This window comes from Rutilus rutilus (assembly GCF_951802725.1).
Source record: "Rutilus rutilus genome assembly, chromosome: 16".
In the NCBI taxonomy this organism is placed as follows: Eukaryota; Metazoa; Chordata; class Actinopteri; order Cypriniformes; family Leuciscidae; genus Rutilus; species Rutilus rutilus.
Genome location: NC_140224.1, coordinates 34,740,722 through 34,767,735, shown reverse-complemented (window position 1 = coordinate 34,767,735; position 27,014 = coordinate 34,740,722). Strand labels below are relative to the sequence as shown.

Below are 27,014 nucleotides of genomic sequence, written 5' to 3'. Positions count from 1 at the left end.
CGAGCAGAGCACCCCGTAGACCATCCAGGAATGTTAGTAGCAGTTCGGTGTTGTATGACCCAACAGTAACATGACTGTTGAGAACCCCATAGCTGCTGATGGCAGCACAGATGATTACATTTCCACCACGCTGGCCCGGCAGTTCAATAATGGCACATTGACCTATCACGTTGCGACCTCTTCTTCTCCTTTTGGCTAGATTGAATCCAGCTTCATCCATGAAAATGTATTCATGAGGCATAGCCATTGAGTCAAGCTCAAAGATTCTCTGTACACAGTGAAAACTACATTTAGTTCCATAAATGACACAGTAAGATGTGCTGCTTCCCAAACTACACAGTACTTTCTAGTACTGAGTTTACTTACTTGCACATATTGACATCGTAGTTCTTTCACTCTCTCACTGTTTCGCTCAAATGGTACCCGATAAACTTGTTTCATCCTTATCTTGTTGCGTTGCAGGACACGATCAATTGTTGACAGACTCACACTATTTATTCCCTCGAAATGTACGTTGTCTTCTACAATCCGCTGCTGTATTTCATGCAGTCGAATTGCATTGTTCTGACGGACCATATCCACAATAAGTGTCTCCTGGTGTTGTGAGAACATGCGTGTCCTTCCACCCTCATGAGGCCGTCTTTAGTAATCTAAAGTAATCCATCCGGCTCCAGGGGGATAAACGAAGGCCTTCTGAGGGTAATCCGTGCGGTTTTGTCGTAAAAATATACATATTTAAAACTTTATAAACGAAAATAACTGGCTTCCGGTGGCGGTCGGCGCGCGTTCATGGAGATGGAAGCGTCGTGATGTAGAACGAACGTGACGCTTCGGTCTTGAAGCAGCTGGACCCCATTGCTTCACATTATAACCACTGAAAGATCTAAGACATTTTCTAAAATAACTGAAAATATGTTCGTCTGAAAAAAGATTGACATATGCATCTCGAACGGCTTGAGGGTGAGTAAATTATGGCTTAAATATCATTTTTGGGCGAACTATCCCTTTATCTTCTGTAGCCTGTGTGCAACATTCTGGGTACAAGTGTATGACACTGCAAAGTTGTGTTCTGTGTTTGAGAATGTGTTTAGAGTTTTGGTAAATGGGCGATTCAGATTCGCAAATTGTGTCCTAAACAGATGAATAGTGTTTAAGATTTTGACAACAGTGTGATTGATTTGATAAAAGAGTTTTGGCAGTTGCCAGTTTAGTTTTACAATGGGATTTAGTGTTTTAGCAATTCAGAAAAACTGTAACATGTACAATACTGCCTACATTTAAACTCGTTTAACAAATATTTTAAAATCAAAAGTTAAACCTTTAAAAGCAATTCAAGTAATCAACTGGTCTCGTTTCCATGGTAGTGGGGCTGGATCTCTTGCTGGAGCTGGGCTCGTGTTCGGCGGGGAACTTCAGACCGCCGCCCTGCGACTCATAGCCGAAATATGCTGTGACTGACTCCATAACCTGCCCATAAACAAACAGTGCACAGCTCTAAGAACATATTGTAACATCTGATGTAAATAGATTTAGTATCTTTAGGAGTAAAATAATTTGTTTTATGCAAGGCGTTTCCATCACGCAAAAAATACAGACTCATTAGCTAGGTAAGTTAGGCTAACTGACATTGCTCCTTGTATGTTGCCTTGCATAAAATACAATGATTTATAGCACAGTAATGATTTTATAGATTAAATAAAACGTACACAAACCTGTATTTCGCCGAAGAAATGCACCAAATCGGTGGCGCTGAGAACCCTCCAGAAGAGGATGCAAATGCCCGCGCTCTCGCATCACCAAATCACTGTAAAATGTAGACTACCGCAATATTACCGGAACTTGAACGGTGCAAAAGAAGTTTAAAATGTATAAGAACTAAGTATAATAATGCTTTTTACTTTTTAAGTACTTTAAAAAAATAATTGCCTTTGTACTTTTACTAAGGTAATTTTGAAAATGGCCTAATTATAATTCTTTACTCAAGCACTTGATTTGTGTACTTCATCCACCACTCCACTGCTAAAAAAAAAAACCTGGATTATTGTAGTGACTACTGTGTATGACTGTTCATTAGTAGTTACTTCATAGCTATTTTTCTTGAACCTTAATTAATAGATAATTAGTAGTAGCTCTTCAGGAGGTATGACATAATTCATTAGTTATTAATTAACTAACTGTTACTTAACACAATCATAAAATTCTATTACATACTGATTAGTTAACACATCTTCCTTAGTAGTTAACAGTAGTGAATAAGTAGTTAGTGAAGAATTACCTACTAGTTCATCAATAATTCCTTATTAGTTATGCAGTAAGTAAGTAAAATCAGGGGAAGTGGACACGTTGGGGCAGTGTCCAAGGAAGATCATTGGGGTGGAGGGATATGTGGGGCATGGAGGAGAATAGGATAAAATTCCTCCTGTGCTCCACATACGATGTCCTACCAACACCAGTGAATCTCCATCGTTGGGGGCTGGTTGAGAGCCCAGACTGCACGCTGTGTGGGAAACCGGCAAGCCTTGACCATGTGTTGTCATCATGTCAAGCTAGCCTGGCTGATGGCAAGTTCAGATGGAGGCATGACCAGATACTTGCCGAGCTGGCTACAGGCCTGGAGGAAGAGAGAAGGAAGACCCACAACATCACGAGGACGACAGCACCCCGTTTGATCAGGTTTGTTAGAGCAGGGGAGAGTTCCAGAGTGACATCAACTGGCTCAGGAAACATGGCATCGGCTACTGACTGGGACATGAGAGTTGACCTCCGGAGACAGCTTAAGTTTCCAGAGGAGATTACTACCTCAACTCTCAGACCAGACATAGTTCTGTGGTCCAGAGCAACAAAACAGGTGGTGCTGCTGGAACTGACTGTACCATGGGAGGAGAGGATAGAAGAGGCCCATGAGAGAAAGCTTGGGAAGTACCAACCACTCACCCAACAGTGCCAACAGGTGGGGTGGCGGGCATGGAACTTGCCAGTGGAAGTGGGCTGCCGAGGATTTCCCTGGCAGTCACTTTGGAGTGCCTTGTCCAGACTTGGAATAAGAGGTGCCAGCAGGAGACGGCTCGTGGCGAATATTACAAAAAGAGCAGAGACAGCATTGAGATGGCTGTGGCTGAAGCGCTGTGAGCGATGGAACAACCCACCGGGTAGGGAGGGAACATAAAAGAGCACTGGCTGTGGAGCCCAAGGGGCCGAGGGGGCTGCCCCCAGGACGCTGGGGTTAGCTGTCAAGCCCTCTGGAGGTGTTGAGACAACGTGAACTCTGAAGGAGTCAACAGTGTGAGTCTCTCCACAATTGACCGTGTCCTGAAACGCAACCTGATAAGTCTCAAACAAGCCTACAGAGTACCATTTGAGAGAAATTCTCAAAGGGTAAAAGAGCCACAATATCAATATGTACACGTAAGTAATCATGTCCAGAGATTATACAGCACTATTGAGTTACTGTACATCTTTACTGTGTTGAATGTAATGCAGCACATGTATACAGAGGCATGAAGCCTGGAATGCTATGTCATTTACGTTACCTTTCATTTATATAGAGAATGTTTCAACTGGATTCCATGGAGAGGTCTCATGAGTGCATCTTCTTGGATGAAGCTGGCTTCAATCTCACCAATAGGAGAAGGACAACGTGCCATTGTAGAGTTGCCAGGGCAGCGTGGTGGCAACGTGACCATATGTGCTGCCATCAGCAGCTACGGGGTTATTCACCGCCATGTGACTTTAGGGCCTTACAACACTGCCCATCTTATAATGTTTCTGTATGCTCTACAGGAAGCACTACTGAGACGTGAAGAGAGAGGTGATGAGCAGGCAGAGCATCCCATGTACTGTATGTGGTAATCTGGGACAGTGTGAACTTTCATCGTGGTCCTAGAATAGTTCACCCAAAAATGAAAATGCTGTCATCATTTACTCACCCTCAAGTTGTTTCAAACCTGTATGAGTTTCTTTTTTCTGCTGAACACAAAAGAAGATATTTTGAAAAATGTCTGTAACCAAACAGTTGATGGACCCCATTGACTTCCATAGTATTTTTTTTTTTTTTTCCTACAATGGAAGTCAATGGGGTCCATCAACTGTTTGGTTACAGACATTTTTCAAAATATCTTCTTTTGTGTTCAGCAGAAAAAAGAAACTCATACAGGTTTGAAACAACTTGAGGGTGAGTAAATGATGGCAGAATTTTCATTTTTGGGTGAACTATCCCTTTAATCCCATTGAAGATTTTTTTTCTGCATGGAGGTGGAAGGTTTATGACAGAAATCCTTATGCACAGGAAAATCTCATTCAGTCAGTGGATGCAGCAGGATTGCCTGTGACGTTGATGAGGTCCTGTGGCCTGACCATGCCCAGAGGCATGATGCTGTGGCAGAATGATTCCAGGACATTGCTTGCTATCAATCTGCTGCATATTTTGTTTGTGACTACATTTATATGTGTGCAGGATTGTGCAAGTACTTCATAATACAGTTTTTTTTGGGATTGCTTAAGCACGATTTTCAAAACAGGGCCCGTGTTTTCAAAACACTACACACATTTAGCACAACCACACACACAATTAGCAAAACACTACAGATCCTTTGCATAATTAAACACTCTTGTAAAACTATACACTTCTGTTTAAAAACCACACTTTGTTAGCATATGAAACACACACGTTTCACATTACTATACTCTGTTTGCACGAGTTACACTCTGCTGTGATAAACCTAAAACACTTTTAGCACTTCTACTTCCCTATGATTAGAGTAGGCTACCATCAACAAAGTACAAATATAATGTAAATTCACCAAACACTACACAAGACCAATGTTGCAGACTGAAGAAACTCATTTATTTCTCAACACGCCCAAAATGTTGACATGGAGATTCATAACACTGTAACAAAATGTCACTTTACATATTGTACTGTAAGTTTACTGTTACAGATTTTCTTGATTGTTTACACACATTTTCTGGTACTTGAGACACAATGACCACAACATGTAACTCATTCACCAACCCCCTGAGCCAATTCTGCTAAACTACAAGCACAATTCCTGCTTTACACTCAAACTGCAGTTCTAAAACACACTTTTTTCAAAACACTACACACAATTCTCTGCTTTTGGCACAATTTTCATGCAGAAAATCTCTTGTTTTCACAAGGAACACACTGCCATTCAGATATGCACACTGACTCATCACATGGGCAAACACCCGTCACACAGTTTTACAATTAGCAATCAGAGCTTTAGCATAAAAGGGCAACAGGTCAGCTCTTCAATGGAGCAATGGATGCCAACATTGGATTTTTTTTTATTACTGTAACTGTATACAGTAAATTCTTCTGTTGTTTTGTATGTAGACCACTGTATGTCCTACTTTCTGATGGTTGGGATGTAAACTGTGTACATTGTTTTTGTGGGAAAAATAAAATATATTCGTTACCGTGTGTTCTGAGTATAAAAACAATATTCTCAGATATTTTACAACACACTTATGTATGTACTGTCTGTAGTAAGTGTAACACTGAACAATAAAAGGCCTAAATCATGATGAATGGAGAAGAAGTGTTTTCCATTCATCATAGTGTTTTACATTGAGCACATCAGTGTTCAGCTGGTTCTCATAAATGTCTATTCATATGATGGTTTGTGTGTGTCATTCGAAAACAAAATACCATTTTGAGAAGAAATAACATTGTTTTGAATGTAAAGTTTCATTTTGCAGGAGAATTGAGGGGTTTTGCCCATTGTGTGTGTGTTTTTGGATTTGTGTGTAGAGTTCTGAGAATATGAGGCATTGTCACTTCACACCTCACTGTGAACACAGCATTCAGGCAAAAGAACCCACCACCACAATCGAGAAGAGACGCTTATTTCCTGCTACTGGCTGCCCAAATTCTGAAGAGAGAAAGAAAATAACAAAACACACACACACACACACACATCAAAAACGTTAAACAGAGCAGCTGGCAATTTACAGTTTTTCTCAATTGTTTACACACAAATACTGGTACTTGAGACACAATGACCACAACATGTAACTCATTCACCAACCCCCTGAACCAATCCTGCTAAACTACAAGCACAATTCCTGCTTTACACTCAAATTGCAGATCTAAAACACACCTTTTTCAAAACACTACACACAATTCTCTGCTTTTGGCACAATTTTCATGCAGAAAATCTCTTGTTTTCACAAGGAACACACTGCCATTTAAATATGCACACTGACTCATCACATGGGCAAACACCCGTCACACAGTTTTACAATTAGCAATCAGAACTTTAGCATAAAAGGGCAACAGGTCAGCTCTTCAATGGAGCAATGGATGCCAACACTGGATTTTTTTTTACTGTAACTGTATACAGTCAATTCTTCTGTTGTTTTGTATGTAGACCACTGTATGTACAACTTTGTGTTGGTTGGAATGTACACTGTGTACAATGTTTTTGTGGGAAAAATAAAATATATTTGTTACCGTGTATTTGTGTGTTCTGAGTATAAAAACAATATTCTCAAATATTTTACAACACACAAAAAAAGGCCTAAGTCATTATGCTGAATGGAGAAGAAGTGTTTTCCATTCATCATAGTGTTTTACATTGAGCACATCAGTGTTCAACTGGTTCTTATAAATGTCTATTCATATGATGGTTTGTGTGTGTCATTTGAAAACAAAATACCATTTTGAGAAGAAATAACATTGTTTTGAATGTAAAGTTTCATTTTGCAGGAGAATTGAGGGGTTTTGCCCATTGTGTGTGTGTTTTTGGATTTGTGTGTAGAGTTCTGAGAATATGAGGCATGCTTTCAGAAAATGTGTGTAAACAAGCGAGAAAAACTGTAATAGTGGTTTTTTTTACAGTAAGTTTTATTTGAGTCAGAAGTATGTGGTAATTCTTTATTAATTACTAATGAGTTCCCTATATTTTTACTTTAGAATACTGTTTCAGGTTCTAAGTAATTTCTGAAGAATTATCTAATAATTCTTTATTACAGTTTTTCTCGATTGTTTACACACATTTTCTGGTACTTGAGACACAATGACCACAACATGTAACTCATTCACCAACCCCCTGAACCAATTCTGCTAAACTACAAGCACAATTCCTGCTTTACACTCAAACTGCAGTTCTAAAACACACCTTTTTCAAAACACTACACACAATTCTCTGCTTTTGGCACAATTTTCATGCAGAAAATCTCTTGTTTTCACAAGGAACACACTGCCATTCAAATATGCACACTGACTCATCACATGGGCAAACACTCGTCACACAGTTTTACAATTAGCAATCAGAGCTTTAGCATAAAAGGGCAACAGGTCAGCTCTTCAATGGAGCAATGGATGCCAACATTGGATTTTTTTTTCTTTTTTTTTTACTGTAACTGTATACAGTCAATTCTTCTGTTGTTTTGTATGTAGACCACTGTATGTACAACTTTGTGTTGGTTGGGAGGTACTTTGTATTTGTGTGTTCTGAGTATAAAAACAACATTCTCAGATATTTTACAACACACTTATATATGTACTGTCTGTAGTAAGTGTAACACTGAACAAAAAAAGGCCTAAATCATTATGATGAATGGAGAATAAGTGTTTTGCATTCATCATAGTGTTTTACATTGAGCACATCTGTGTTCAACTGGTTCTTATAAATGTCTATTCATATGATGGTTTGTGTGTGTCATTTGAAAACAAAATACCATTTTGAGAAGAAATAACATTGTTTTGAATGTAAAGTTTCATTTTGCAGAATTGAGGGGTTTTGCCCATTGTGTGTGTGTTTTTGGATTTGTGTGTAGAGTTCTGAGAATATGAGGCATGCTTTCAGAAAATGTGTGTAAACAATCAAGAAAAACTGTAATTACTAATAAGTTCCCTATATTTTCAGTTCCCCTCAGTCGTTGCCTCAAATACATGCATTTACTCAATGGCATTCTATGCTGAGGAAAACAGACACACACAGTACTGTAAATATAAAAACTAATCTGAGGTTAGTTTTGTATTACTGTTCATTAGTTACTTCTTATTTTTCTTGAACCTTAATTAATTGATAATTAGTGGTAGTTCTTCAGCAGGTATGACAGAATTAATTAGTTATTGATTAACTAACTGTTACTTAACACAATCATAAAGTTATATTACATACTGATTAGTTAACACATCTTCCTTAGTAGTTAACAGTAGTGAATAAGCAGTTAATGAAGAATTACCTACTAGTTCTTCAATAATTCCTTATTAGTTATGCAGTAAGTAAGATACAGTATTCTAAAGTGTTACCTCCTGTTTATTACCCGGCTACTTGCCACATAAGTAAATAATTAGACATGAAATATTGATCTGAGTAGAAATATTTTATAAACTCTTTTAAACGCAAAGCTTCCGCGGAGAAAGCAGTTCAAGTTCAAACTAGACAGACATTTAAGAGACACGGTTCAGTCATACTGTACCAGATATTACATGGCATCTCACCTAAGATATTAAGATATTATAAGATATTTGATTTGAGATGAAACTGTTTTAAAATTGTTCCCTTTTATCTTTTTTTTACTGTAGTCCATTGCTGTAATACAACAATCGTCTCAAAATGGCAGCAGCTGCATTTGTATGAAACAAGAGAAAGTGAGTCTGCGATACCGGATGTCATAATTAAATAACTGTATAAACAGAATATTGATTTCAGCAAAACCAAACGCAAAACTTCCACGATGGAAAACCATTCCTACTAGCAAGCGTAAATCGCCGACTTCAGTTACCCGGATTAGCCTGTGTTACCAGTTTTAAAGTTACAAGTATTCCACAGAGCAGTGTAATAATGAATGTTATTGTATAGTAAATATAGTAAACTACTTTATAATCTTCTTCAAACCATTATTATAACATACACATAGGTTTTCATTCTGTTTAGTCTTTTGGTTTCGTTTTTCATTGTTTCCCTGCATTTCTGTTCCTGTGCCCTTTGTTCCCTATGTTACCGCTTCTCTTGGTTTCCCTCGTTAATGATTATTTCACAGGTGTAGTTTCCTATTGTCTTTTGTTGGCTAGACCTGAGTATTTAAGTCCTCAGTTTCAGTTCATTTTTCTGTATGGTCTATGCTGTTGCCTAGTTGTTGGGTCAGTTTGTCCCTGTAATTCGCATACGTTTCTGGTTTTGGATGACCTTCTTTTTGTTTTTGGCTGCAGTCTGGATCCGCCTCTCCTTCTCCTCTTTCTTGCCTGTCCTGCATGTGACAGAAAACAGGACCTAGAGAAGATAATGGCTCTGCCTGCAGACTTTGCATTCCCATACCAGGCAGTGAACTGATTTCCCTATTTTGTACTGGCTTAAATGAATGAGTGAAACAACTAGATCCCCTGTCCCCTTATGCAATCCTCGAGGGAAATTTTAAGCATTTGCCCAGCTAGTACTCTCAAGGAGTGGGTCCTGATTTGCTGTGTGTCAGGCGGAGGTACAATGCAACTGGTGCGTCCGCTTCCATGTCTCCAGGTTCTGTGGGAGTAGTTTGTTTTATTATCTTATTATCTTATCTTTTTTCTGTTCCTGTGCCCATTGTTCCATATGTTTCCGATTCCATTTGTGGTCACGTTTTCCCTCTTTATTGATTCCTTTCATCAGTGCCCCATCTAGTTTTCTTTCTTAACTCTGTATCTAAGCCCTCAGTAACTATTTTTTATTTAAGCCCAAGCTGTGCATTGTAAATAATATAATGATATATACTTAAAATAATTGTTTAAGTAGTAAAACAATACAAACACACACAAAAAAAACTTTGTACTTTGGTCCACTGCCTGCTTTCTTCCATTACGTCACTTACACACACAAGTCCGGTGGGAGAGAACAAAGTTCTTCAGTTGTGCAGTTACAGTAAGTAGGCTGTCAAGACTTTAAACATCGGAATGGTCATTAATAAATAAGTCATGACAAAAAGATGATAACTGATGGATTTTTCCATGAATTCGTTATGTTAGCAATAATAGCTTTACCTAGCTTGTTTTATTCGGTAGCTTGTTGGATAGTAAATCACACTACAACCAACAAGGCAATACAAACTTCAAAAAGATTGCAATACATAAATGGTTTTGAAGAAGAATATTATGTTAAATTTTGTCAGCTTTTTCATTGAACCAGAGAAAAACGTTGAGAAGAAGGATGGCACGGTGTCCATGTTACACTAATAGTAGTAGTAAGGCTTTCCTCTATATTAACGTATCCTTACAAGTACAATTTTGGCTTTTATTATTTGTGTCCCTTCAAAAATTGATCTTGAGAAATTATATGTTTATTGATGCCCATGTGTGTTGCATTTAACTTATCAGAATGACAAGTCCTTGTGTCATCATTACAAACAGCTAGGCTAGCGGTGGGACAGAGTTAGCACGCAAGGAGATTAAAAGGGTATGTTATCTAACTCTGGGGGATACGATGAATAAGCTAAAGTCCCAAAAAGTCGGAACCGACGGAAAATGTAAAGTTGCGATTTTTTAGACTGATATGGCTAGGAACTATACTCTCATTACTGCGTAATAATCAAGAAACTTTGCTGCCGTACCACGAGTCCAGCAGACGCAGCGCCTGAAAAAAGTCCCCAGCTCGGTATAATTTCAACGTGACCGGGACAAAGTTTGTCTAACCTATTAGACCTATTTTCAGGCGCTGCGTCATATCATTACGCCTGCTGCACTTATGGTACGGCAGCAAAGTTTATTGATTATTACGCAGGAATGAGAGTATAGTTCCTAGCCATATCAGTCTAAAAAATCGCAACTTTACATTTTCCGTCTGTCTTAGTACACGATGTAACTACAGAAGAGTCAAGTTTTAAATAGGAAAAATATCGAAACTCTTTGGTCATTTTTTTGAGAGAGATGCTAATGGTCTTGTCCGATTCAATGATCTATGCTAAGCTATGCTAAAAGTGGTACCGCCAGACCCGGAGATCGGCTGAATGGATTCGAAAATGGTAAAAGTCAACTGTTTAAAGGCCTTATGTCCACTTTAATGACTTTAACTCTGTGGTGCCACTCTGCCGCGCCACGAATGAGCTCAGTGTGCATTGCCAAATTGAATGGTTCATGAAAAAACATTGGTACGGTAAAAATGATAAAAATGTGGATTTTGTTAGGGCAGTATATTTATATTTTCCCATATAAAAATTATTGGAGCTGAACTGAACTTTATTCCTCATTGACTCACCCTCATGTTTTAAACCCATTTGACTTTCCTTTAAGGGTTCCAATATGATTGCTTTAATGGCTCCTTCTCTCTCATTCTGACGCTGTGGTTAATATGATTCACCAGTGATGTGAACACTGAGCTCTTCATCTGTGATCTTTCTCTTGCTTTAATGAGCCAAGGTCTAGTGCAGAAAGTAAGTTCCCAGAAGACACATGCACACATCCAAACCACACCTAATAAACTATAAAACTTGCAAAGTTGCTTTAAATAAGAGAAGAAAAAAGTGAATGATGTAATTAGTGGGTTGGCTCACGTTGCAGGAATGTGTCATCAAAGTGGAAGAATCAGGGTGCACTGAAGGGGAGAGAGAAAGAAAGAGCAGACACTGCAGAAAAGCTCTTCATGAAGCCCATGAGAGAGGACCAACGTCTCTCCTCCCCTCCCTTACATATTCTCAATTTTTTTTTTTTTCCTCCTGGGTCTTTTCTTCCTCCTCCTCCTTTAATGTAAAAAAGAGATCCATTAGAGTTTTGAAGCCTCAGAGGTGATTAAAAATTGACAGCGATGTCGTTAAGAGGAAATAGCGCTTATTGGCTACTAGAAAGGTTTGCATCAATTTATTGCTGAAGTAAAATCTTCATTTGAAGATGGGGGGGAATTAAAGAATTACTGAATGGAACTGTTGTAGTATTTCTGGTCTGCACAAAAAAAAAAAAAAAAATGGTTTATGTTTTTTTCCATTTTCCCAGCATGCATTCTGGCATGATTATTTAATATGACTGCATTGTTTGATCACGTACTAGTTTGGTTTATTATTATTATTTTCAGTAACACTTTATTGCGCTGTTCCACTTTAGATATTCTACTGACAGTTAGTTGTCATGTTTCTTATAGTTAGTACAATGTCTAAAGTGGACCATCAAAATAAAGTGTTACCTCCTAAAGTCCTTATGAGTGATATGGGGTAATATGCACACCTTTGCATGTGTTGCCATTTATAAACAGGCCAATATAATTGATTGATTGATTGATTGATTGATTGATTGATTGATTGATTGATTGATTGATTGATTGATTGATTGATTTACTGATTGATGGATGATGATGATGATGATGATGATGATAATAATAATAATAATAATAATGAATAGATGGATTTGTTTATTTATGTGTTGCTTGTATCTTTAACTCAGACTCAGTTATTATATTTGTTTGATGTTTCATTCCAGTTTTTTCCAGTGTTGCTGATAAGATTACTGTATCTAAATCTAGGCCATATAGTATTTCTAAGTCATAATAGGCACAGAATGTGTACACTCATCACATTAATGTTTTGAACAAAACTTTTTTTTTAAATGTTTTTAAATTAAAAAAAAAAAGTTGCCAAGTTTTTATTTCCTTTATCCAGTAGCAGAAAACAGTTAGACGTACATACCACACCAGGTTGGGTTGTCCTCTGTGCAGCTGGGATATCGGAGCAGGGAAGCGGGAACAGCAGGAGTGTGATTTTTCTTGTTTTTGTTGTTTAGAACCCTCTTTTTTTTTTTCAATATGCTTTGCCAGTAAATGTCTCCATAAATAATGTATGCCATTGCTTCTGTTTATTTTCTGCATAATTGCTTTGCCTCCTTTAATTAGTTTATATACATGGTTTATTCCTAGGGGAGGAGCTACAGATATAAGAGGCTCTGTTTATGGCCATTTAAAAGGAGAACGGTGTTCCTTAGTACTGAAGCTGATGTCTTTTGCTCAATTTTTTTTTTCTTTAGTTGCTTTTGCTGCTCATATATACTTTTTGTAATTTTATATAATTAATATACATTCAAAGACTTTGATACAGTATATGTCCTTCAATATTCACCATGATCCTAAAGTGTTTGATTGTGTTTGATTACTCCAGTCAACAGCTCTGCTGTACTCTTAGCTAATCACTTCAGCATTTTAAAAGCTTCATGTCTTACAGTTAATTAGTATAAAACAGCTTCTAGTAGTCTCTGATGAAACTGGTCAAAGATGGGAGATAATTATTAGTCCACTAATGAACACTGTTTGTGTTTTTGCATAAAAAGAGGGTAAACTTGGCTAGATGCATTTATGTCTCTTAAGTGCAATTACTTTAAAATGATTTCTAATTATGTTTTCATAGCATATGCATCTGTGGAAGGAGTTCTTCTTTGAGAGGTTAACCCAGCCTGCTCTCACGGGAAAACGTACAAATTCATCCTGACTGACTCCGATTTTTGCAAAATCGTACATATTTTACGAATTGGCCAATTCGTATGAATTCATACGAATGACCTACCCCTGACCCCGCCCCTAAACCTACCCATCACGTGGGTTTAGACAAATCGTACAAATTCGTACGAGTGAGGTCGTACGAATTAGTATGAATTAGCCAACTTTTTATCATTCGTACGAATTCGTACGAATTGGTCGTGAGATAGCGTTGGTTAACCCCAGAGGTCACAAAGCTTACTGCATGCAGACTATTCCAAATGTGATGTTACTTCTGTTGTGCTGCAGTATATGTGGCTGTATCATTAAACACTCCAGTATTTTTGGAAAGTTTAGTAAATCAATTTGCCCCGACCGAAAATATAAGTTTTATGCTAAAAGCTTGGCCTTGTTTGCCTCTTTCAGCACATGCAAAGGTATGACCACATAAAATAACAATTTGCAAGCACAATTGACATGGGATCACACGGCTGTGTTATTTCCTGCGCATGGTAACCAAACTGGTATGCGCAGACAGGCGGCAGAGGGGGTCATTACCGGCGCCTTGCATTTTTTAATGGAGGCAAATGTGTTTCCTCTGCAATTATCAACGAGAAGGGAGAGGAACAAAGAGCTTCCCCCTACTCAGCAGCATTCTAATGCAAGAGAAATGCGTTTCTTTGTCCAGAAAATACTGTCCTCATTATTTACCGTGCACTGCTAGGCAAACTTTTGCAGTGGCCTAATGGAGGGTACAAATGCAAATGAGGGGTTTAACTCTGGGGGAGTTGTAAAATGAGCCTATTTCCAAAAATAAGTGGAGTATCCCTTTAAGGCTTGTCATCCTGATTTGAGAATTCGGCCAACTCTCAGAATAACTCCCTGAGAGGAAGTCCCTGGTGGAGGAGATCGATGAAGGCTGCGGCTAAATCCATCAATAGGGGTCCGGTAATCGTTTACAGACTGGTTTAACTCAAGCTCACTATGAAGGAGAATTTAAGAACTCTTTAACAATTGCACAAAAAAGGACACCCATGAAATAACTAGGAGAATAAAAACACTAGTATCTCAGCCAGACATGGAAGAGACAGGAACATTGAGGACTTTAATAGGAGGTAACTGATGGCAAATAGTTGAACAGAAACACTGTGTAGGAAACTGGTCATAACTGGTCAAAGACAGGCAGAGAATAGAGCTAATTAACATCCTTGGACACTAACAGTGGAACTCAGGCAGGATCAGAACAGGAGAAAAGGGCAAAAACAGCCTCTGAACGGGACAAATGCAGGTCTGCACATTTTTGCGGTTTTGTGATGCTCTGTAATAATTCATGTAAGACTTTAATTCTATCCAGTGCAGTTCTTTTTAATTTTAATTTAGATGTTTAAGAGTTAATGTGATTCTTTTACTACAGACGCAAAACCATGGATGTTGTAAATGCTGTGAGGATGATAATACTGGTTTGGACCTTCACCTCTGCCTAATGTTGAAGATTTTATTATTTAGATAATAAGTAATTTAGCTATACATTTGTACACTATTATTTTTTCCTCTGTGTGTGTGTCTTTGGTTTGACTTTGGAAGCCTTTAAGGCCCGAATACTGACACAGCAGAGAAAGCTATTTCAGTAAAGTCCAGTCCCAGGACTGGTCGGTTATTCTGTAACGTCCGGGTTGAGGAAGAAGACAATGCTAAGCGAAGTACAAAAATAACAAAGGTTTATTAAATTGAGATAATTTAAAACAAACAAGAAACAGTGTGCTGGTGCACAAACAAAAATATAGCTGTTGACTACAGGGGGACGTTACGCTGGTTATGCCGCTTCATCACGGTACTGTATGCATGATTTGATTGGTTAAACATGAAGAGGAATTATCCGTCTAGCATGCCCACTTGCTCTAACATTAACCTAAATAAATATGCGCTATTAATAGGCACATGTCCAAGTGTTTGTGTGGAGTGTGGAAGCTATATGTATTAGCGCGCTTACTGCATGACATGGAGATCCCGGGGTGATCAAACGCAAAACGTTTTTGGGTTCAAACCTTCATCAGTGCCTTCATCAAACGTTCTGCACACCTTTAACTTTTTTTGCACGTTTGCACTTTATTTGTGGCCTCTGGACAATAAAATCTTGTGAGCTTTTTGGCGTTTTCAGTGAATTTTTTATTATTTTTATTTTGGATCTACGCAACGCAAGTTTTTTAATTTATCATAAAGAATTAACTCTCGCTTGCAGCTTCTCATGGAACTGCATTAAAAAAGCTGATCACTGCTGCATTAAATTGAACAAGTTTAGGGATGCAGAGGATGAAAATGCTACAACAGTCTATAAAGACTTGGCTGGCCCTGTAAACGAGAAACTAACATCACATGTGTTTACAAGCCAAGTACAAACATGACAGTAACATTTATATTCTTTTTCCAAACAAGTTGAAGAATGAAAGAACAAAGTTCACTGTCACCATAACAGGTACAGTTTTATTTATAATGCATCAAAGGATTGTAATAAATATCAGACACAGTTTTGGATGAAAATATAAATTGTGTACCTCCTTTATGTATGACCTTGTGAAGTTTTAAAATCTGTTTACAGAGAACAGACTATATTCCATCATTTTACTTTAGTTTACTGTTCCAGATTACTTGCATAAACAAAGGGAGCTGCTCTTAACCTTCTTGCAGAATATGTGTAACTCCATATATCATGATTAGTAAATGTTTTCAGGAGTCAAAGTCTATAGATCATAGACATATGCTATCTAATCATTAGCAGAACTTCAGTATCAAGTGAATATATGAATCTGATCAGGGTTTCAACTATGTCATAACAGAGTTTGAATTCACTTATAAAGATTACAGACTTTTTATTTATTTATTTTGTTGTCAAAAATGTAAAGCAAAGCTGACTGAATCTGAAACCACTGTCATTGTTGGTGGCGTAATCTGCTTCACCATCATAATGTTAGTCATTTAAAAGAAATGCAATTGCACACACCCTCGTGGATTATAAGTGGGTTATAAAACAGCTGATTCAGACAAGGATAATGATGACAAAAGTAAATAGTCAGAAAGAGCCTCTCAACAACATGACAATTATGGCAATTGTGTTTCACATCCAGTGAATCTCATGCAGGATCAGGAGCATTTTATCTCAGCAGTCAACAATAAACCCAATGTGAAAGCTTGTACAGAGAAAACATATGCAACCATATGGTACAGGGCCTACTAATACTATAGTTCTAAGCTTTATGTTCTCGTTCATATTGATTTCTGATAAATAACAATGTTAAGGGATAATGTACATCAATGTTAAGGGACAATGTACAGATAATGTATTATTAGTAGTAGTAGTAATTTAGATATACATTTGTACACTATTATTTATTTCCTCTGTGTGTGTGTCCCGAATAAGGCCCGAATACCGACACAGCAGAGAATGCTATTTCAGTAAAGTCACATGGTACAAACTCTCACCCAAAAAGAATCTATAGAATGTATTACCATATTTGGGACAAGGAGGTATATATGTAAAAACTGGACACAGAACGAGAGTGCCTTTTCTGAAGAAGAGGCGTTCGGCTTTGTTTGTTAGGAAAGTCTAATATTACTGGCATCAAAGATCTCTGAAGTCATTTCCCTGAAAAGATTGAAACCACAACATTGGCTGTTGAGTTATTTCCCCCCTGTGATTTCTCCTACGTTTCAGACTATTTTTGGGCCAAATAATAATTTGGGTCTGGCATTAAACAGGATGTTATTTCTTTGTTTTTTTTTTTTTTTATATACAATGAAATTATTAAAGCCTTTTGATTCTCAGACTCTTTATCAAACGATTTTATTGTATTGTGCATCATCACAATAGATGCCCAGAGCTGCATATCTGCATATTTTGGAACACTAGAAATCTGGACACACGTTCATCCGGATTCCGGCCGGGCATACGACCTCATAATCACAATCTCGACAGTCTTGGTCAATAACAGATGTGACTGACTGCTACTTTTTAGATTACCACACCATGTGTGTTAATTTCTAAAAGTATATACTATACTAGGTTAAAACTATATCTAACCAGAGGTCACGACCATTACCATTGAATAATCATGCCATGGTTTCCCACTACACATAGTTAGAGTAATATTACAAAAATCAGATGTTGAGGCTTACCGTATTTAGATTGGTCTAACAACACACTGTTGCTCTAAACGGACTCTAAATATACATTGACTAATGCCGATACGTTAGTCTGAGCTCTAAAACATCAGTCGCGTGCTCCAATGCTCCACTAAGGTTTAGTCTGATGCTATCCTGAGCGTAGATCTGTGGTGTTATGGATTTAACATTATCTACTTAATCATTGGTGGTTGAGGAGATTCCCCCCTTTTATGTACAGCGCTTTGAGTGCCGTGAAAAGCGCTATATAAATGTAATGAATTATTATTATTATTATTACTTGAGTTAATAATTTCAGAGTAAGTCAGAATAAATCCAAATGTACCAATTTATTATTAGTCAGGTAAATGTATCATGTCAATTACATAATCAGTTCAAAATCAAACACCAAATGCTCAGAGATAATGGGTCTCATGAAACACGAGCAGAACGAATTTTTGTGTAAATCGTGTGTAAAGTGGTTCTGGAGTAAATTTTCGGATTCATTAAAATGTTCGTATTTTCCAAATGTTAGTTGGTACGAAAGAAATCTACACCTGCTCCCAGTCACGCGTAAATAGTGCGTTTAACATCCGAACGTTTTGCTCATTAATAAGGCTGCATTTTAATTCATCTTAATCGGGTACATATTTACACAGCATTTTGAAAAAATATTATATATAGTAATTACATAATTTCTTTTTACTTTTATTATGAGAGCCAGTAATAGCATCTGCAAACGGAACACAAGTCCGCAAGTCACAAGTGTTGCAGAAGAGCTTCATGTCGAACCATTTTCTTTTCACTTATGGGACTGTTCGATTAACAGATGAAACTCCATTAACTGGATCTGTAATATGCTGCCAAGCTTCCTTATTTTTTAGAACCTGATACGCCACAATGTGCGCTTGAAAATAAAATGTGGCGTTTTGAATGAACTTCTGATAATAAAACTTCAATTTCTACATCTGAGAAATTTCTCTTTTTCATTCACTTTTGAGAAGACATGTTGAAATCCTTCGTTTGGTGTTATAATATGATGCCCATATAGTTGTCAGTCGGATTTAATGGGCGGGATTTATGGTAATTGAGAATGAGCGTGCACGCGCGTCCCATTTACGACTGATTGGAATTCATTAACACACACACACATTTCACTATCACATCTGACGTTTACGAAGTATTTCACTCACATATTTACTCGTATATTTATGATTGTTTCATGAATGAGACCCAATGAGTGAAAGATGCATATACCTGACATTAGTAAATACACTCAGCATACTGAGACCAAGACAGAAACCTCTTTCATATGGAAACATGAGCTCGCATTGGGAATTTGCATTACGTCTCCAGACCTGGGATGCGTTTCCCAAAAACATTGTTAGCCAACTATGGTCACAAGTTCCATTGAACTCTATTGGTAATGACAGAACTTGCGACCATAGTTGGTTTTGGGAATCGCATGCCTGGGGAGTTTGCACCTTTTAAGGACAGAATACAACTTGCATGAAAGACCAATTGCCAGAGGATCCACCCTCCACAGAAAGCAAAATATCTCTAAACTCTTAAAAGTTGAGATTTAAAAGTCAAAATTATGACTTGCTCATTGATCTCACATGACATGGTTGAATTGTGAACACATTCATGAGTATTTTAAACGTGGTTAATTATTATGTGTCTTATAAGTGGAAAGGCATAAAAAGCTCTGAGCAAACGCACTCTTGAAAGGATTAAAGGGGTGGTTGATTATGATTTCACTTTTCTAACTTTAGTAAGTGTGTAATGTTGCTGTTTGAGCATAAACAACATCTGCAAAGTTACGACGCTCAAAGTTCAAAGCAAAGGGAGATATTTGCTTTTAAAGAAATCATTTTTTAAGGACTACAGCAAACGGCTGGTAGGGACTACAAGAGCTTCCTCCCGGGTTAGTGACATCACTAACCCTACAATTTACATAAACTCCGCCCCCGGGAACAAGATTTATAGATTATCATGACAGAATATTCTAATCAATGACTAGAAGATTCAGAAACCATTCAGAAATGTCCTGTTGCAATCTACATGTTGGCACTTCTTCTTGTGTCTTCTTCTTGTGTCTCTCCATCATTGTCTGACTCCAGTTTGAACATAAACATTGACATTTCCAGTGCATGTGCGTGTGAGGTAAAAGGACAGGAGCTCTTGAAGCTCCGCCCCCTGTGCTGAGAGCAGCAGCCAATTTGCATTTAAAGGGACACACACAAAAACGGTGCGTTTTTGCTCACCCTCAAAAAGTGACAATTTTAACATGCTATATATAAGAATATCTAGGGGGTATTTTGAGCTAAAACTTCACATACACACTCTGGGGACATCTGAGACTTATTTTACATCTTGTGAAAAGGGCATTACACCACCCCTTTAAGCAAGAACAAGCTTTGATGCAGCAAGTCATAATTTCTAGTTGTGTCATAATTTCGACTTTTCAATTTATAATTTTAAAGTTTTAATCTCATAATTTTGGCATAGTAGGCTATGTCATAATTTTGATTTGGTATGTGAAAATTAGATTTTTATGCTAATTTTTTTATGTGGCGGAAATGGGCTTCTTATATCTAGGCCATGGAAAAAAAATATATCGAAAGGCGCCACGCATTAACTTGTCACAAACCTGGTTTAGTATATGACAAATACAAATAAATGTATTTCTTGCATTCTCATTTTCTGCAGTGTTTTAACAAAATATCTATTTTGCTGTTCACTGTGTTTCTGATACTGTTGTTAAAATAACCGTGTCATCTGCTGCTCTTCATGTGGCTCTACATCTTTAGCAGAGAAGCAACGCGTTGTTTTGAACCCGGACCGCCGTCCACCATTGAAACACCACTGGCCTAGTGAATAGGGAAACACCCTCATCTGGCTCATGTTTATGAGGGCATGTTGGTCTCTGTTTGTTTCGTCTATCATCTATCACGTGACCGAGGAATTTGCTTTCAGAGTTTCCTTAAGTGAGATGCAGTTAAACAAATCATTCATTATCCATTTAAAGTCTGGAACCGAGCAGTTACAGTAGTTAAGTCCACTTCAAAAGACAAACAACAATGGTGAACAAATAATAAATCATGTTAAAGGTGCAGCAGAGGCACAGTCTGTGATCCCTGAACAGGTGTAAATGTGTAAACTGGGTCAGGAGATGGAAAAAATGACTCATTTGGAAAGTGAAATGGTTTCATTAAGCCTAGAGCATTTGTTAATATTATTGCATCCTGGATACTTGCATACTATAACCACAAATGAACACATTCTCGCATGTGTTCAAGGTCATGTTTGTAGTGCGCTAAGTAAAATACACAGAGCTGCTCTATAATGTGCGTTATTCATTCGAGATCATTTGATAGCTTTTAAATGCACATGGCCAGTAAACTGTAAACGATAAAATCTTGACACAGACGCCAGCCTTTCGCAGGTGTTCATTTAGATTACTTCCGTTTTATTGACAGTTTAATTAAAAATGAACAAGTCATGAAGGTTTTGCCTCACTTTCCAAACAAAGTCAAAGAATAAGAGTGATGTATTTCTTCTTTAAATAAGGCACTTCCTCAGCTGTTAGTGCTAATTTGTTTCTGAAATGTAATCCTAAAATACTCTAACACTGAAATGCATGTTCCTTGAAATCTCATCTTCATGTTTGAACATGTAAGAGGAAGTTGTTCAAATTCTTTGTATTGTAAGAAAGCCCCGATAGCCTATTCTTTCACTCAAGTTTCACTCACGTTTTGTTTCTAACTTCAATTATCCAGCCATGCGTGTTTGACTACAGCTTCAGTCCAGTGCACTCAACCCAAGGAATGCATCATTTGTTCTGCGATATTTAGTGGTTCCTAAACTAATCAATAAAAGTTGCTATTTAGCCTATTTGGTGTGTGTGTTCACTTCTGTCGCTTCCTTTCGTGATTGCATGTAAAAACCACCCACTGAGTTGAGGATATTTATTTACCTTAGCTATTTCAAACCTATTCGCTAAATCTTGTTGCCGCATCAAAAAAAAAACAAAAAAAAACTTTGTAATAGATTTTGTTTTATCGTTGCTGTCTTTCTTATCAGCTGTGATCTTCATTTGACATCTTATCGTGTCTCTATGTGCAAAAAATAAACACAAGAACACCTGCGGACGCATTCAAGGTGACTTGATGAATAATTCACGGTTGAGTTTCTCTTTCAAGGAAAATCGCCCATAGCTAATAAAACGAAACTGTCACAGACAAGAGGCATGAATGCAGTGAATATGGATGCTGTTTGGCACAACACAAAGTGGAGTGCATGCATAATCGAAACAGCATGGCATTGAGTGCCTTTTGGATTTTATAAAATGTATGAAATGACAATATTACATAGCCAATGACATACATTTTTATTGTTTCATTAACAGCAAAAAAAAAAAAAACTTGAGTCCCAGTCCCCTAACATTAGTGCAGACTCTCCTCTTCACAGCAGACTTTTTCCAGTCTTTAAATAAGTCTAGGTTTTATTCCAACTCCATCCAAACGTCCCTGCAGTGGATTCCACTGGGTCAACGTAATCTACTGGAAAGTATTATTTTACACACATATTTACTTAGCTGTCTAAATGAGAACTTCTCAAGCCCAGTAATCCAAACCATCAAAGAATAATTGTGGAGGTAAAAAACACAGTGGTTACATAACCCCATTAAGTTTTCAGTGTACACCAGGGGTGGATTGGCCATCTGGCAGACTGGGCACCCAGTGGGCCGACGTGCTTTTTGGGCCAATACATCAAAAAAAAATTAGGCTAAAAGTGCCATCTGAAATTTTCTTCTAGAATGATCATTTTTATCAAACTTGTATATTTAAATTCAGTAATTTCACTTAAATGACAATGAAAATTACCTATTAATTGTCATTTAAGTGAAATTGCTAAACGTAAATATACAAGCTTGATAAAAAGATCATTCTAGAAGAAAATTGCAGATGGCACTTAGAGGCTTTTGCATCTGAACTCTTCATATATATATATATTTTTTTTTTGTCTAAACGGCCCATAAAATTGGTACATCGGCAGCCCATTCGTTTTGTTTTGTTTTACTTAATTCGCTGGGGTCTTTTGCATTGGTCAAAAAAAGTCATCATAGGTTGTTTTTTTCTTTCTCACAGACCGGACCATGAAACACATAGATCAGCGGCCCATTGGTTATTTTATTGATTGACACTGCGCTGGCCCAATCACATCTTTAAACACCTTCTCCTTTGGGCTCTACGCGCACAGTGTCAGCGTGTATCTGTCAAAATAGTAAGAGAGATGGAGAATAAAACGCAAGGAATGTGCAGAGAAATAGCGTGAAAAAAAGAAACAGGCCCTTAAAGCAGACGCTGTAAAATGTGTCAAGAACCAGGACCTTCATCAGCTCCTGTGGCAGTTCGCAACTCTGTGTAGAGTTCGTGGTAACGGATTGGCACCTGTGTAGAATTTCCTTTTGTTGAAAGCCCAGATAAAAGTAAAAAGCTACTATTTTGTGTAGATCCAGTTCGACTTCACAAGCGCATTTCTTTACACACACTGTGAGTAATGAATTGGAAACGAGCTCTGCGCCAGTCTGCGCGCTCTGCCCCGAACGCCTCCAGAGGGCCCCAGGTCCACCCACCGCAGTTTTACTAAATATCCTGTGGGAAACCTATGCCACTGCAGCTTATAGCTTATTTTAGGATTCATCACTGTGGAGGTATAGTTCAATTTTATTATTACAATTTTGGAGTTATTTCATCTGTTAACTCTCACTCATTCCTACTCTCTCGTTACATGGCATTAGTGGTTTAAGGAATAGGAGTTGGTATATTCAAGGGCGTGCAAAGATGGTTGGTGCATACCAGTCTGGGCCAAAATGCCAGGGCCGATTGTTTGTCCCAGTTCAGCTCTGGTGTACACTGTGCATTTCTTGCTTTTTATATAAACCACATTTTAGCTAAAGGAAATGAACCAATTTCTCCTGTAATTGAATGCATGTGTCTTGCGTAAGTGCAAAACAGTACTGAGAAGCTGTTAAAGTAGAGGCGTTATGTACAAAAGCAATTAAAAGTCCAGTAAAGTGAACATGAAAAAGTATCCACATTTAGCCGTACTTTTTAAATTGACTTTTGAAAACAAGAGAAAGAAGATTTTATTTTAGTATTTTTGAAAACATTATAAAGAAACCTGTCAAAACCATTGACTCATTGTTCTGCTTCTGTGTACAACTAAACAACCGAATAGAAAACCTGGCTATGTCAAACCAGATTTTACAGGGAAAGTACATACTTTTTCCTATAAAGCTTTGTATGACTTCAAAAGACTTGGAATACATGACTTGAATGCTATTTTTATAATGCTTTCATGCTGATATGATTCATGCTATATGATGCTTTGTTAGTAATTTTTTAAACTTGAAACAGGACTGCCAACTAGTTTAGCTTGAAGTGAGAATTATGGAGGGGGGTGGGGGGGGGGGGGGGGGTTGATTGTCAAAACATTTAGTAACTAAATAGAATTTTATAAAGTTTACCTTACAGAACACATATATAGTTGTTTGAATTTTATGTTTCTGTATAGAGTACATTTAGATATGTGTACATAATCTAACAGCAGCAGAAATATATTGTGAAGTCTGTGATGTTACAAACAGTAACAGTGTGAACAGTGTTGTTACTGAATATTCTTAATTTTATTATAAATCATATTAAATTAGGTCATGGATCTACAGCCCTTATGGTCACTGGTGCTGTTGTAGGCTGTTCCTTCGTCATCGTGATGGCAATCTTTGATATTCAACACAATACAGTGTCATAGATCACCATTATCCTGAGACACAAAATTAGATCAATTATCCTTTGTTTCGGCTGACTAAATCTCACAAATGTTAATATTCAGATGAAATGACAAAATTGAAAATATCATAGTCATTCATTAAAAGTGTTCTATTGTCTATCTATTGTCAGGATAAAATCATTTTGCCCCATGTTACCCAGCTGTTGCAATGCATTCTCCTGCCAGCAGAGGGCGTGTCCGGCTGAGATTAAATATTGTCTTTGACCAATATGATTATCAGATGAAACTGATGTTGTTATAGACTGAAAGTGAAGCAACAACCACTTTTTTTCTTTGAAGTTTCTTTATTCTTTCACTTTGCTCCTGGTCTTTCATACAGTATGTGGTTCGCTTGTAAAAAGTTCTGTAAGGAGCGTGTACTGTACTGTACTTTGTACAGCCTAGGCTAAATAAATTACAAACTATAATGAAATGCACCAAAATTCCCGCTGTTTTATTAAGTATTAAAACAGCACTAGGCCAATTAAATCAGATTTTAACAGTTACTGATGCTTTACTTGATTTTCACATGTTAAGTTAGAGCAAAACATTTTTTTAAATAGTAAACTTTTTTAAAAGGGGTTTCTAGAGGTCATTTTCAGGGTGTTGATGACGTGATACAAAGTATATAGCCTACACAACTGTTAATGTTTTCTAAGTTATTCAGCTTTTCCTTGTGCAGTTCCGATTAACAAGTGTATGTTGATTCACATGGACATAATTAAAAAAGGACTCTTATTTTGTTATTCTGTGGAGAGCGTGCCATTGCCTCCTTATATCAGCAGAGGAGCAAAAGACCACGCACTGTTTGTCAGGGTTTAATGCTTGAACTGGTCTCAAGTTTGATATCAGTGCTGGAGAACCGAATGGATTAAGATGTGCGAGACAGACAGAAGTAATCAGGGAATGGATTAACCACTTTTTTGAGTTGTTTTTTTCTGAGTGACACACAAAAACTGCAAAGTCTCATATCTCCAAAACTACAGCAAGGAGAGCCAAAAGGTGTGTATCGTTTGATAGATTTAAAAAAAAAAAAAAAAAAAAAAAAAAAAAAAAATTCATTATATTTGGACATTCTCATACTAAGAAAATGCTAATAAAATATAGACTATATATATCAAAATGTATTATAATTTTACATAGGTCTATCTTGACAATCATTAACCGAGGAAGGGTTTTTGGTGAAGTTCCCCTTTATGTGGGCTGCATTTGGATACATTTTCTGGTGATACCATGCATATGATATAAAGTAGTAGGCTAATCAAAAGTTAAAGCATTAGGAACCGATGTAGGTGTATGTTCCTCCGTGAGGATCTCGCGATCGTTCTCACTACTTGATGATGTGTCTATAACGCCATGTTTCATGTCGCAGTTTCTCCCGGAGCTCGTTATAATTAGTTGTTTTATTTAACATGTAGTATTATTAATGTTAATTAGAAGATGTTTTAATAAATTTTGTTATAATTATAATAAAAATCTTATAATTGGGGGAAAAAAAAGTTTTACAATGCATATTTGTTAACTATGACAGGTTTAAGTGGTTACCGGTAACCATGGATAACAATTTATTACAAACCTGTTTAACTTTGATGAGGGAGAGATTGACAAGTTCTTTATTGGTGGATAAGGTTTCCTCCATTGAGTTTAATGCCTTACAAAGAAGAAAAATGTCCCTGTTGCGTTTGTTCAGATGTGCAATAGTAAAGGGAAACAACAACACCGCCTTGACTCTTTGAATGGCAGTCATGCGTATATTACTATTATAGTATTGAAGAGTAGTGCCATTAAGTCCAAGTTACTAAAATCCTTGACATATTAAACCGAGGAATAATGAGCAATGATTCTGATTGGTACTTGGCTATATTCACTCGGAGGATGATTGACAGCACTGACTGCTGGCCAAAAATACAGTGAAAGTCTCTAGTTATGCATCTTTCTATAATTTTTTTCTTGCAGAATGAAAAGCATGAATGCTGTAAATGCAGTGCAACTGTTCATTCTGGTCTGGACTTTTACTGCTGTCTGTCAAGCTGATGGTAAGAGAATAAACTTTCCCCTAGAAACAGTGTGTGAGAATTTTAAGAAGAGACTAAATTCAAAAATAATGGAAAATGTTTTGGTTCATATCTACACAAAAAGATGCACAATATTCCGTGGAAGTGAATCTGATTTTCTTATTAAAGTTACTGACATTTTTTATTATTGTTCAGTTGCTGTATTATATGATATACTCTGTTATTTTTCAGATGACATCAGAGTAAGCTGTGAGAATGTGACTGGAACTGTGAGGAAAGAAGTAACTTTCACCTGCAGCGTCTCTCTGAAGAACTCTGGATGCTACATTATATTCTATAAGTTTCAATATCCTGAGATCCATAAAGAATCAGATATCTGTAAACAAACTGTTTCTAAAGGCTCACAGAGAAACAGCTTCACATGCAGCTTCAGTTCAACTACAGCAATAATGGGAAAATTCAGATTCTTTTTGCAAACAAATTGTGGAAGTAAAGGAACAGAATTCACTGTGGATATAACAGGTACAGTATTTAATACTGCTGTTCATAATTCAATAAATGTTTGCAACTGTACTTTTATTTTCACTCTACTAACAGTGGTTTAAAATCTGTTTTA

General features: G+C 37.2%; 1 protein-coding gene across 5 annotated transcripts in view; it reads left to right on the top strand.

Moving 5' to 3' along the window:
• The window catches only part of LOC311305915 (uncharacterized protein), a 258,116-nt gene that overhangs the window by 229,342 nt on the left and 1,760 nt on the right, over positions 1–27,014 (top strand). Inside the window, exons 1-3 of one of the 5 annotated variants that reach the window (XM_084433953.1) lie at positions 25,134–25,385; positions 26,340–26,419; positions 26,630–26,920. The exons of 3 other annotated variants lie outside the window; for them this stretch is intronic. In XM_084433953.1, the coding sequence (XP_084290079.1) occupies positions 26,341–26,419; positions 26,630–26,920 (370 nt within the window). In that variant the 5' untranslated portion in view covers positions 25,134–25,385; position 26,340. Of the gene's footprint in view, positions 1–25,133; positions 25,386–26,339; positions 26,420–26,629; positions 26,921–27,014 lie in introns of those variants that run through there. One more of the 5 variants, XM_084433947.1, reaches the window with a different exon arrangement.